The 13,290-nt window shown below is 50.7% G+C and overlaps 5 protein-coding genes across 5 annotated transcripts; 3 read left to right on the top strand and 2 right to left on the bottom strand.

Moving 5' to 3' along the window:
* Positions 1-62: 62 nt before the first annotated feature.
* FVEG_16552 (hypothetical protein) lies at positions 63-938 on the bottom strand (the record flags this gene model as incomplete). Its single annotated transcript, XM_018905800.1, has 1 exon — positions 63-938. One exon carries the CDS (start codon positions 936-938, stop codon positions 63-65), a length of 876 nt encoding a protein of 291 aa, XP_018756141.1.
* A 661-nt stretch (positions 939-1,599) lies between these two features.
* On the top strand, positions 1,600-2,828 carry FVEG_09297 (hypothetical protein; the record flags this gene model as incomplete). The annotated part of the gene is made up of 2 exons (XM_018898289.1): positions 1,600-1,764; positions 1,818-2,828. 2 exons carry the CDS (start codon positions 1,600-1,602, stop codon positions 2,826-2,828), a joined length of 1,176 nt encoding a protein of 391 aa, XP_018756140.1.
* Positions 2,829-3,259: 431 nt separating this feature from the next.
* Positions 3,260-6,295, top strand: FVEG_09296 (hypothetical protein). The gene is made up of 3 exons (XM_018898288.1): positions 3,260-3,383; positions 3,443-3,725; positions 3,777-6,295. Exons 1-3 carry the CDS (start codon positions 3,314-3,316, stop codon positions 4,429-4,431), a joined length of 1,008 nt encoding a protein of 335 aa, XP_018756139.1. The 5' UTR covers positions 3,260-3,313; the 3' UTR covers positions 4,432-6,295.
* Positions 4,652-6,511, bottom strand: FVEG_09295 (hypothetical protein; the record flags this gene model as incomplete). The annotated part of the gene is made up of 4 exons (XM_018898287.1): positions 4,652-5,073; positions 5,119-6,085; positions 6,134-6,294; positions 6,343-6,511. 4 exons carry the CDS (start codon positions 6,509-6,511, stop codon positions 4,652-4,654), a joined length of 1,719 nt encoding a protein of 572 aa, XP_018756138.1.
* A 1,798-nt stretch (positions 6,512-8,309) lies between these two features.
* On the top strand, positions 8,310-11,964 carry FVEG_09294 (hypothetical protein; the record flags this gene model as incomplete). Its single annotated transcript, XM_018898286.1, has 5 exons — positions 8,310-8,515; positions 8,565-11,187; positions 11,233-11,451; positions 11,501-11,777; positions 11,834-11,964. 5 exons carry the CDS (start codon positions 8,310-8,312, stop codon positions 11,962-11,964), a joined length of 3,456 nt encoding a protein of 1,151 aa, XP_018756137.1.
* Between the last annotated feature and the right edge of the window lie 1,326 nt (positions 11,965-13,290).

Genomic DNA, 13,290 nt, shown 5'->3' with positions numbered 1-13,290 from the left:
CATTGGAAAAATGCTGAGTTCGATCGGCAGATCTTGCGACAACGAGAAGACGCTCCAGAGGTCTAAGAGGAGGTCTCATTGGGGGAGTCCTCAAACTCAGCTCCTTCCGGAAGCTCAGCGCACCGTTGCCCAGAAGAAGGGTGTCGGTAAAAGAACCCTTTTGGGGTACGGCAACGCACCCAAACGTTCAGAGATCGGCGGGGTGGTATGTGAGGAGGAAACTGATCGTTGTAGAAAGGGTACGTCGACAGGCGAAGGTCATCCAGACCTAGCATGACTAGAAACCACAGCGACAGGCAAAAGGTTAGGTCATCGGGGCCCTGTGCGACCCACGGAATGGCCCGCCATTCTACATGGAAAGGCGCTGTCGTATCAAACACATCGCCGCTGATTCGGACTACTACGAGTTCATCCGTGCTCATGATGAACCCATAGCGTGTACGGGCGAGCATACAATACTTGGCGATACGCAAAATGGGGCGTTTCGACACTGCAGTTTCGCGGTACAACAGCTTGTTTGAGTTCCATGCTTTGGCATGGACGACAAGACCGACAAGCAGAGTCTGAGAACCATCTTCCGTAACGAAGGACAGAGGGGGATTGTAGGTCTCTACATCGCTGCCCACTTTGACCACGACAGCTGGGAATTGGCGGGTGAATTGAGCTCCCCAAAATGCGGCGCCTACACTGATGGGGTTCTCAAGCCGTGGGACGACGTGTTCAATAAACATGGTCGTAGCGTCATGAACCGTGCGGATGTCGAAGTTGCCATTCTTCACCCCTCGAGGCGGCATGACCTGCTGGGCGAGCAGGCTCTTGTAGGTTTTGGTGAGGGTGTAGGCCGCCACAACGGCAAGGCAGCGACCCTTTGAAACGAGACTCAAGCCTGTTGTTATGGCTGCCCGGCGGTTTGATTGCTTGAGGCGCGCCAAACTCATCAGTCTGCGACATGAAAATTAGAGGACGAGCTGCTGCAGAAAAGAAAAAAAAAGCGCTGTATTTGATGAGAGGGGAGTGCTGCTGGGCTGAGTGACCAACTAGACTGCGGCGTGTTATGTGGTGTAACAAAGAAATCAAGTTCTCACTGGCGGAGCTGTGAGTTGCCGATGGTCAATGCTGACCGCTAATAATACGCTATTGACATTAGAGAGACCGCCTGGCGCATTCCCCTGGTGCCGAACAAAGAAACTCGCGACCGGTATCTCTGTAGAGTTGAGTTGAGTTGCGCTTTGCATGTTCAGTTGTCGTTTGTCCACCCCCTTTTTTTTTTGGAATGCTATTTCCGGATTCATGTTCTTTTCGCAATCATGTTCAGACAAGGAGCGGGTGAGTGAAAGAGATACAGCAGTTTGTTGTGTCTGGCCATGCTTATCGCCCTGCGTTTTGGCTCCAAGTTATTAACCCCCCGAAGAAACCATTCAAGCCTCCTCTACCTGAAACCAGGACAGCTATACCAGACAGCAAAACATCCCTACCGCCAAACAAACAAACAAACAAACAAACAAACAAACAAACAAACGTCAATAACTCTCCAAAACTTGCCTTTTCATCATCATTCGTTTTCGTTTCAAAACGCCCCCCAATACAGTGACTTCAACAATGCCTACGCTCAAACCGCTCCCGGATTGTGAAGGCCCAAAGCTTGAGTGTTTCACCGATGATCTCACCAAGCACGACTTCAAGTTCCTGGAATACCTCGGCTTTGGCTGTCACTCAGCCGTTTTCAAGGCCGAGATTGATGGCAAAATCTACCTCATCAAGCTTGTAGGTACAGTGAATAGAATCACCATGCCTGGTGCTAATCCGCCCGCCCTCAGTTCTTCCCCGTTTTCGTATACGAGCCGAACTTCGAACTGGACCCCATTGACCAAGGCTTTGACGTCGACAGATACGAGAAAGAGCGATTAACCGCCAGCGAGGAGATGCCCCAGCATGTGGTCGACAGTCTACGTGTCCATGCGACTTCCTTCAACAACGAGTGTCGCGCCTACGGCCGCCTCAAGGAGCTTGGTCGGGAGCATCTCGCTGGCAAAGTACACGGCTACCTGCGCCTCTACTTACACCAGATTGACGAGCAGATCCAAGCGGCGGTCCAGAGCTCCTTACCGGGAGCCATACTTCCCTCGGTAGAGGTGATGGAAATGGAGGACGATGAAGTTGATCTACCCATCATGGCTATCGTCAAAGACTGGATCCCCGAACACCGAACGCCTACAGGTGGAATAACACGAGAAGCGGAACAGAGACAGATCAAGCATCTACCACGTATGCTTCGCAATCTCCGCGAGCTCCATAAATGCGGCATCGTCGTGCGCGACCTCAAGTCCCAGCAGTATTACGAAGGCCAGCTGTGTGACTTGAGCCACGCCAGGACGATTCCACATATTTTCAGCCCCGAGAGCGGGATTCGACCGCGCTGGACCTTTGCAAGTATGGCAGCTTGGGACCTGAAGTGTTTCCAGGATATCATCGAAGAGACAAAGGTTTCTGCGCTCCGGGCTGATCCGCCACTCAAACCGACTGAATTGGTTGCAACGCGCAACGAAGCGCGCTTCAACAGTCTTCGTCCTCGTCCAAGCATGCAGGGACCTTTCCTCCCTCTGGTCAACTACGATGAGGGGGGCACCTGGAATCTGGACTACTATCCTTCACACGACCCAGCACTCTTCAACTGGAGGGCCATCCAGAAGCGCGCGACAAAGAATTCCGCCGTCCGTATCCCAGAGAAGCCTGCCGCTGCTGTCTCGATGAAGCGAAAGTCCCCTGCCACCGAAGAAGCCAAAGCCCGACCGGTGGAGGAGGGTAACAACAAGAAGAGGAGACGATAGACTACCCACATGCACTTCTATTGAAGCTTCTTGCATTTACGTTGGACAGCGGAAATGGTTTCTTTTTCTTTTTTTTTTTTTTTTTTTTTTTTTTTTTTTTTTTTTTGATGTAATATATCCTGGTATTTTTTTTATTTTGGTGTCGCGATTCTGTTCTTGGCGAGCCTCGCCTCGCTTTGGAGTTGACGCTCACGCATGCGTTTTGTTTATATAGATCATTATACTATTGTACCCGTTTATATTTGTTATTTATACCAAGAGTTTTTTTTTTCTAGAGCATCTCAAGAGCAATGAATAACGATCGCGGGAGTTTAACTAAATCGTCCGCGTAAAACCATCCGACACTGATCCGGCGTAAATCGTCCGGGGCCGGCTTTGGCCCGGAACATTAATATTTCCCGTTCGGTCCATTCCTCAATTGCATCATTCCCTACATCGCAGTCTACAATCCCAACCCATCGCGACAAGCGACAATTCCTTACAAAATGCTATCGCCGGCGATATCCACTACAATCTCTACATCCGGTAGGGCTAGAGCTTCCTGCGAGCCATGTAGTAAGTGACGAGACGTCGAGCGCCGGTCTCATCTGGCTTATCCGTTCCCCAACCCGTAGGATCGCGAAAGGTCCGATGCTCAGGAGAATACCCGGTGTGTTCGAAATGCACCGCTTCTAATCGAGGATGTATTTACTCTCTGCAGAAACGCGCTGGCAGACCCAAGAGGCCCTGCGTGATAGCGCGCGCCCCGGCCAGTCCTGCTCAAGAGGATGATCGCGGGCCGTCACCAGCGCAGTCGAATGCCGCCCGAATACCGACCGTTACGGAAGAGCCCCCGAGCCCTCACAGAACTAACACAGATATACCGCCGTATCTCACGGACTTTGAGAGCTTTGCGCCGTAAGGACCCCGTCAGACGATCCATTCTTTCCGCTGTCTAACCCTCCGCAGTGCGCAATCTCACAGTGACATCCTCACGCAGACAGACATCAACGCTTCATGCGCATGCCTGTCGATCCTCTATCTTCTCCTCAATCGCCTCGGTGTCCGCACCGAACTCATTGTCCCCGATGATCTCGCGACTCTGCGAAATACGTTTGAGCGCGCAACGGATGTTCTCGAATGCTCAAAGTGCCCCATGCGCTTCTCATCCGTGCTGCAAAACGCGGGCATCTTGGGCATTCTGTGCGTCTGCATTGCCGAGTCATACGTCAGGCTCATCAAAACGATTGATGCAAGGGCAATTGAAGCGACCGGCAAGGGGGAAAAGCTCAAGGTCGCGCTCAATCCTCTGGGTCAGTCACTCACCGCGGGCGACACAGTGTTGGTGCCGATTGAAGTGTCGCCCGAGCAGTGGAAGAGTCTCATGTACAATGTCGTCAAGTCGGAGATATTTGGCATTGAGAATCATCGCGACAAGTCGTTCCTCGCGTTCATTGAGCGACTTGAAGAGCGGCAGACGAGATGGCATGCCCTGCCTACAGCGCCCGACTGTCCGCCAACGTATCAGTCTGCTTGTTCGTCTTCGGATGAACTGCCGCTCTGCTTGACCATCACGAAGGCGGCGAGGAAGGTGCTTGACCCGATCGCTTCTACTCTGGAGTGACGAAGAACACACACAGATGAGATTCGGTAAGGACACGGCTGCTAGCACTTCTCATGGAACGACTCGAGATGATTGATAGGAATCCCCCAAATTGGTACATCATTAGCGCTAGAAATTGCAAACTCTTCCTATTCTTGTTATACCTGTCAACCAAACTACCCTCAATGGCGTATATCCAGACAACCGTATTGTCAACAATCCCATCCCGTACTGACCTCCACTACTGAACAATTGCAGGATGCAGAGCACCTTTGAAATGAGGATTAAAGTCATACGTCTGATGCCTCTTATCATCCTCCCACACCAACGTATCTCTCTCGGAGTGTATCTTAAAATGGGATTCACTCAACTTCTTCGCCTTCGCATCCTCCGACAACCCCTCAACCTCCTTCTCATTATACACCAACGCCTTGTTCCGACCCTTGAAACAGGCATTCGACTTGTCGCCGTGGTTGTTTCCAGGCGTGTAGCTCGAGAATTCCTGCAGTCGGTCCAAAAGAGACTGATGCAGAACTGCACCGCGCGGAATGTCACGGTACGAACCTTTGTTGGGAGGGAATGTCACGGGCTTCCAGCCGAGGAGCTTGACGTTGGCGTCTGTTGTGTCGTCGAGTTCCCAGCGCGTTAAGAAAGGGAGCCATTCTGGGATGTGTTAGTTGGGATTGCGACTGTCTGGGAGAAACTTACCCATGAATTTCCACATGAGGACTTTGAAGAAGGCTGTTCCGTAGCCAAAAGCGAGACAGTCGTGCATGAATCCATGCGTCGCTTCTCTTCGCTTGGCAGGATCCTCCATACTCTTCTCAAACGGCTTGAGGCTATGACACCAATGCACGCCCGCCTGCAGCGACTTGTCCATCTCGCCACACTTCTTGACCTCGCGAATCATCCACTCAAGTGGAATGTCACTCATCTGAAACCTATCCTTGTTCAGGTTCTGGCTCGCCTTGCCAGCTTTTCTCGTCAGCCACGCGTTCTTGATACGGCCCCAGAAAGACGGCTTCTCAGCTTCATCTTCCTGCTCATCGGGCTGTGCGGGCCATCCGCCACCGACGTCGCCGTGGTTGCCTGGGAACCAGACTTCTTTAATGTCTTCTTCGTCGTCGTGGCTGTGCACTGCGGCTCTGATGTCCTGCGCTAGCAGAGCGGGCTTGAACTTGACGCGACGCTCGTCAACGGCTACGGCGTGACGGACATGTGTCGCTGTACCCGTTACAGGAACGGGCATCTTTGCTTTACGCTCGAGAACAGCAACCGAGGCGACGCAGTCCCAGATTCCGAGGAAGAACACCTTGATGTTCTCCTCTTCACCGGCGCGGTTAGTCTCCTTGCGACAGAATGTCTGACTAAACGCCTCAATCTCGTTGGAAGCATCCTGCGTCTCTTCACTCACATCTTCAGGCTTTGTGCCCAGAAGCTGTGTGGTGTCGCAATTTGCGGGAGCGTCTGCCTCTGAGCTGCCGTGCTTGGAAGTGCACTGCGCATGCTCGCTGTCTTTTATCTCGCCTTGGAGATAGCGCTGATAAAGACGGTAGGCAAAGGGGACCATCTCCTCGTTGCCTTTGCAGAGGAGACCGACCTTGTTGACCATTCTGGCGAGGAACTTGGCTGTGTAGGCGCCTCGGCTGAAGCCAAAGACGTAGATCTTTGCGTTCTTCGCAATGTTAACTTGGGAATTTGAGGTTCGGGAGATGAGACTTACGGTTTCGTAGTAACGCATGAGAAAGCGGTAGCCAGCAATGACATGAGCGTCAAAAGTGGTGCCGAAGCCTTGATCGATCGTCTTTGAGATATTACTACCAAATTCACCAAGGATGCCCTTGTTCACAGACTTCTCATTGATATCGTATGTTCCAATTCCAGCTATGCACAGTTAGCAACCTCATCTCAACTCAATGGCTGGCATCTTACTCTGGTAGTAGTGGAACTGGTTCTTGTTGTTTCGATCCAACTTTCGAAGGATCTTGACAACATTGGTATCAGCATTGGAGCCACTGAACGTGTTTCCCGTGCCGTCAAAGCACAGGATGAGCTTCTTGGGCTCCGTAGAATCAGTGCCTTCGTTCTCAGCGTGAGGCATCTTTGCGAGAAAAGAATGATGGGGGAATTTTCAAGGTGAGACGGGTCTGGGAGCCAGCTAAGCTTCCTTTATGCGGAGACAGCGAAACCCCTTGCGTGGTTCTTTTGCTTGTACCACTGGGTCACCGGCCCGTGTAGCATAGCACACCTGCAACGCGAGGAGAGAAGTATACAGTACGCAGAGAGCGATATTCACATGCATTGTTGTCTCCTCCCTTACGAGAGTCCGTGAATGAAGGGATGCTAATCGGAGAATATTGATTCGTCCTTGGCATGTGTATTCAGCCAGCCACGAGAATCATGTTTTTGCCTATGTTGGTTGAAATGTCTGGCCAAGGGACGGCTCGGGGAGGGGAAAGGAGAGAGTATGCATGTTGTGATACGGTGCGGCTGAGACTTGGTTTCTGTTTGGGGTCTGTTGCAGTTGATGCTCGACACGCCACAATTCCATCGTTGTGTGGTTGGAGGTTGAAAGGCGGGGAGATATGCACGACTCCGGTCTTGTGAAAGTCGGTGACTGCTGTAACTGCATGGATGTACTTGGGCTGGACCCTGATGTTTTGGAGAGAGGTTACGTATTGGTTGATTTCGCTTTTGCTTCTTTTTTAGCTTTGTGAGATTGATGCAATAAAAGGAGTGCTATTGCAGAGCGCAGATAAGCGGTGTTGGATAGAGTCTAGCTTAGAGATCTGAGAAGAGATGAGAGATGGGAAGAGATTGACGTGAGGGGTTGGTACTGAGATGATCATGAGCTTCTTTGGTTTGTGTAACTCGAAATGCGCAATTGCTCCAGATTCAGGCGATAATAGCCTGAAGATCTATCATGATATGATTCCACCTCGACCCTCAGACATACAATACACAACCTGTCTCGCCCATATCTCTCAATGTCTCCCAATCCCCATGTCACTGTATAAACATCCAGATCTAGATTCCCTTCTCTTTTTTCCCCTCCTCATCCCCCCTCACAATTCGTTTACTTCAAACATCAGCAAATCAAAACAAACACAACAGGCTGCAGGTCTCACAACCCCTCACTTGGCAACATCCCTCCCCGGCTGAGACATTAGCTCACTCCGGCACCTGCTATTTGCCAGACGGCCTGATGGCGATCATTCCTAGTGTTGCACGGCATAAACGCCCGTCAGCAGGAAAATGTCTAGCTTCGGCAGATTGAGCTACAACCTTGAGGGGGGGTGGTCCGCGCTGGTCGGTCGGAACGGACCGCCTGCATTGGCGGTGAAGCTAGGAGATTTTGATGAAAAGGTAATCTAGATGAGGTGAGATGTCACGTAGATCGGGTAGTATCGCAACCCAACTTTGATACTTATAAGGTGAAGAAAAGAGAAGAGCTGATGAATCTTGAGAATCAAAGGAATGTATAGTGCAGATTCGGCAACTGAAATGTCACATCATCTTTGAGGCCACTGCACACCCTCTTTTCCAAACTCGCAAGATCTCGCATCAAGGTCTCACACAAGACAACAGCCTGTGAGACATGCTTTCTCACCAACCCCTCATTCTCAAAGCTTCATCCCGGCAAAGCTGTATCCAAGCTTATCACCTTCCGTCATTGTCTCAGCTCGCATCCCGCGTTGCCAATACGAGAGCTCACATTGGACAGACCGTGTTATCAGCTCCTGTTGCACCGGCGCCACTTACACTCGATGGTCCGCGATGTGGCTACCGCTCGTGAAAGAAAGCTACAAGTGACTTGTTTGGTATAAAGCATGGAGGGATCAAGATGCCGCTGAAGAAATTTTGGATTGGTTTTTGCACACGCTTACTCTCTCTTCATCATGTCGTTCAATGAAAAGTTTCAGGCTGGGGAGTCGTACGGTGACTCTAAGGAGGATCCGGCGAGTCTGTTGAATAACCCTGAGAAACTCGTTGCGGACCTCATGAAGGACTATGCTGGTGTGAGAAGCCAAGCTAGTCCTGCTCAACTCCTCGGTCTTGTCAAGGAGCTCCTCCAAAAGGGCCAACCTCTTGACGACAAGAAGGGGTAAGTCACTCATCTACATCATATACTATAGCACGACTAACAGGTGTAGAACTACTGAGCTCCTCATCGGTATTCTCACCGCCCTTCCTGCATCCTCCAAAGCTCGTACAGCTCTCACAAATAAACTCATCGACACCCTCTGGGGCAACCTTCAGCATCCCCCGCTGAGCTACGTCGGCGGCGATGTCAAGTACGATGTCGTCAACTCTGATAAGCCAGCTCATAAGCATAACTGCGAACTCTATGATACAATTGAGTTCAAAGTCCCTGGCACTGATGTTCTTCTTCGAGAACAAGTGCCCCAGGCTCCTGATGGTCTTCATCAGTACCGTATGCCAGACGGTAGCTTCAACAACATCCTTGAGCCTAATCTAGGCAGGGCTGGTACGCCGTATGCCAAGTCTGTCAAGTCGGAGAAGAGACTTCATGGTGTTAAGCCTGATCCTGGTTTGTTGTTTGATCTTCTAATGGCGAGAGATGAGACGACGTTTCAGGAGAATCCAGCGGGTATTTCGTCAATGTTGTTTTACCACGCTGCGATCATCATCCACGATATCTTCCGTACGAACCGTACAGATATGAACAAGTCTGATACCTCATCGTACCTTGATCTTGCCCCCCTCTATGGTTCTTCGTTGAAGGATCAGCTTGAGATTCGTACCATGAAGGAGGGCAAGCTCAAGCCTGATACCTTTCACGAGAAGCGTCTTCTTGGCCAACCTGCTGGTGTCAACGTCATGCTTGTGCTGTACAGTCGTTTCCACAATTACGTGGCCGACATTCTACTCAAGATCAATGAAAACGGACGTTTCTCAATGTCAGTGCCGCCCAACGCTTCCGAGGAAGAAAAGGCAAAGGCGATTGCGAAGCAAGACCATGATCTCTTCAATGTAGCTCGTCTGATCACCGGTGGTTTGTACATCAACATCTGCTTGCACGATTATCTTCGTGCCATCACCAACACTCACCACTCCGCGAGTGACTGGACACTAGATCCTCGTGTTGCGATTGACAAGCAATTCGACGGCGACGGTGTCCCTCGCGGTGTAGGCAACCAAGTCAGCGTTGAGTTCAACCTTCTCTACCGCTTCCACTCTTGCATCTCCAAGCGAGACGAGAAATGGATCAACAACTTCTTCCTCAAGCTGTTCCCCGGCCGCAAGGCTGAGGATCTCCAGGACGTCAGCTGGACGGAACTTGGACAGGCTCTGCTCACGTTTGAGCAAAACACTCCCAAGGATCCTAGCGTTCGTACCTTTGATGGTCTTGAGCGCCAGGCTGACGGTACGTTCAAGGATGAGGATCTTGTTCGTATCCTCAAGGATGCTATGGAGGATCCTGCTGGAACTTTCGGTGCTCGCATGGTCCCCAAGGCTCTCAAGGTCGTTGAGGTTCTGGGTATCATCCAGGGCCGTAAGTGGCAGTGTGCTTCGCTGAATGAGTTCAGAGAGTTCTTTGGTCTCAAGCGCTATGATTCATTCAGCGATATCAACTCGAACCCTGATATTGCGAATATCCTGGAGAAGCTGTACACTGATCCAGACATGGTCGAGTTGTATCCTGGTCTTATGATCGAGGACATCAAGCCCCAGCGTAACCCTGGCTCTGGTATCATGCCAACTTACTCTGTCGGTCGAGCTGTTCTGTCTGATGCTGTTACGCTCGTTCGCTCAGACAGGTTCAACACAATTGACTATACCGTGTCGAACCTCACAGCCTGGGGTTACAACGAAGTCCAGCAAGACTACAAGACTCTTGGTGGTTCAATGCTCTACAAGCTCATCCAGCGCGGTGTACCAAACTGGTTCCCCTTCAACTCCATCGCAGTCATGCAGCCCATGTACACCAAGAAGGCTAACGAGCAGATCGCCAAAGAGATCGGTACTTTTGACCAGTACACTCTCGACGACCCCAAGACTCCCCCCAAGGTCGCCGTTCTCACCTCAGGACCCGCTATCAAGCAGATCCTCAGCAACACCAAGCAATACGTCACCCCCTGGCTCAAGCCCCTCAACACTCTGTTCCCGGGGAAGAAGGACTTTGGCTGGTTCATGCTTGCGGGCGATCAGCCTCAGAACTACAGTCACCGCGCCAACTTTGCCAAGGCGATGAGCAAGATTCCCAACATGCACAATGCCGTTCACGCGTTTATTGAGCGTGAGGGTACTAAGCTCATTAACAAGGAGACCTTCACTCTCAAGAAGGGTCTTGACCAGATTGACATCATTCGCGATGTCGCTATCCCTCTCAACACACAACTCCTCGCTGATCTGTTCTACTTTGATCTTCGAACAGATGAGAATCCAGATGGTAAACTCGGTGTTGCAGAGTTGTACCGCAGTCTTCTCGACATTCGTGTCTGGGGCGTCAACAACAATGATCCCGCACAGGCATGGAACCGTCGTCGTCGTGCTCAAGAGGGTGCAAAGAGAATGATCGAGACGACAAAGACTATTGTCGCCGAGGCTGACGCTGGACGTTCTCGAGGTATCGGACTGGTTAATGCCGTTGCTAACAGGATCGGCGCCAGATCATACCTCAAGAAGGACTCGCTGCGATCGTGTGGTCTCAAGCTTGTGGAGGAGTTGCTGGCTCAGGGAAATAATGTTGACCAGGTCACTGATAACCTCTGGCTCACTGCCTTTGGTGGTATTGGTGTCCCTGTCACTGCTGTAAGTTGAGTGACAAGATTGAAGATCTGTGCTGATGTTGTGTAGTTCTACGAGGTTCTATCATTCTTCCTTCGTCCTGAGAATGAGGCTATCTGGGCTGAAGTCCAAGCCATTGCCCAGAAGGGCGATGATGCTACTCTCCACGCCTACGTCGCTGAAGCTCAACGCATGACGAGCTCCCAGCGCAACGTCCGTGTTGCAACAGCACCAGGCGAAGTCCAAGGCCAAACCATCCAGCCAGGCACCGCCGTCGTTCTCATGCTCGTAAGTCACACTCTCACATCCCAATTCTATCATGTCTAACAAGAAACAGGGCGAAGCTGGTCGTAACCCCAAGGAAGTTCCCGACGCGGGCAAGTTCAACCCTCAGCGCAAGAAAGAAGATGTCTCGGCCTTCAGCTACGGCCAGCACGAATGCATCGCCAAAGACGTCGCCCTCGCCTTCGTCACAGGCCTCATCAAGCTCGTCGCAGACCTCAAGGAGCTTCGGCCTGCGCCTGGACAGATGGGAACTGTCAAGACTATCCAAGTTGGCACTGAGAAGGCGTATCTCAATGATAGCTGGTCATACCTCGGCTTTGACGCAAGCAGTAAGTTTTTGAGTCTCAGTTTTTGTGTGTGTGGTAATGGTGCTAATGATGTGTAGCTTGGAAGGTTCACTTCAATGGGCATGGAAAGGGCAAGTTTGAGGGGGAGAGGGTTCCGACGAAGAGTACTCCGATTCAAGAGTATTATTACTTGCTTCAGAAGAGAAAGGATGAGATTTTGGGTAAATAGGCTCTATGTCCTCTAGCCATATAGTCTTGAACAATGAACAATTGTTATGAATCAGGTTATGGAGCTCAGTTGCCTGCTACCCCTGAGGGCCATGCAGATGTCGTCACAGTCACCACTCAATTACCGACTGTCGTCGCCTTGATCTCGTCCATCTAACAGAGGTTAACATTACACAGGTAAACAGTCATAGCCGTTGTATAATCCTGACGCCCACATCTCCAAGATGCGCGCTGCTCCTTGGCTGGAAGGCTCGGGGCTTCCTCACGTCTCGCTTCTTCCCAAGAGACTAGCGTCTGACACCTGTCAATGGGCGTATTCAATTTTCGCGTCCTTCTATCCTGTATAATCTAGCTAATATGGCCTGGGTTTGATCTGATCACGTGCGTCTGAGGGTCTCCTCAACCTCGATATATAAGGAGACTCAGGAGGTTCTCTCCTGGGGTCACTACTTCTTCTGAAGACCAATGTTAACTGCCTATCAACGAGCATTCTTCCCTTATTTTATGTTAGGTCGATTCTACCCAGGCGTGACTCTATATGGGTCCTTATTCTTGTTTTGGAACGTCTCGCTAGCTTGTTGAAGGGGTCTCTCTCCAGGCTCATTTTTGCTTCAGGAGAACAGCTCCGAGTCATCTACAACGAAACGCAACTTGACAGTCTAAAGAACTTCAAATCTGAAACTCTATATCACTGCTAAAACTCTAGTTGAGCAATCCAGAGCCCAAGAGACCAGGCTCCTTGCACCGCGGCCAATGTCAAGTATCACACCCCCAACGAACGAGCGCATCCCCTCTTTTGGAGGACGTTTGAGGTATGAGAAAGGAGCTCGTTTTTATCCTCCAGTTCGCTTGGGTTCGAGGTAATTGACTATCTATCAAGGCAGTTTCTTTTGGTTTCGTCTATGGTCGTCGGTCGCATCAACCTCATTCAGGACCACCAGACCAAACGGTAGATCAATCGCTTGATGGATTGAACGACAGATCAGACCGTTCAAAAGCCTCTTTCTTACGTACCTCAAAAGACTTCGCAGCCTCTAGCATGCCAACATCACTACCAATGCGTCTTCCTTTCCATCACTCAACATACCTACGTCCCAAATGACGCCAGTACAGCTTGATATGAAGTTAAAAGCCACTTACAAGTATGACTTACGAAAGATTGACAGCCTGCGATATGCTTTTCGACCGAGAGTGGATTTCCCAATCAGGTCTTGCTTGAGCCCAATGCACTCGCTATCTATGGTTAAAGCATGGTATAGCCACACATGCCATCTAAATCTGATTCAACGCTGGCCGCCATAACCAAAGAAGTTGATATAGGTTTCAC

The sequence above is a fragment of the Fusarium verticillioides genome, chromosome 5 (genome assembly GCF_000149555.1).
Source record: "Fusarium verticillioides 7600 chromosome 5, whole genome shotgun sequence".
Lineage (NCBI taxonomy): Eukaryota > Fungi > Ascomycota > Sordariomycetes > Hypocreales > Nectriaceae > Fusarium > Fusarium verticillioides.
Note: the sequence above shows the minus strand (reverse complement) of the source record. Positions and strands in the feature narration are given on the sequence as shown.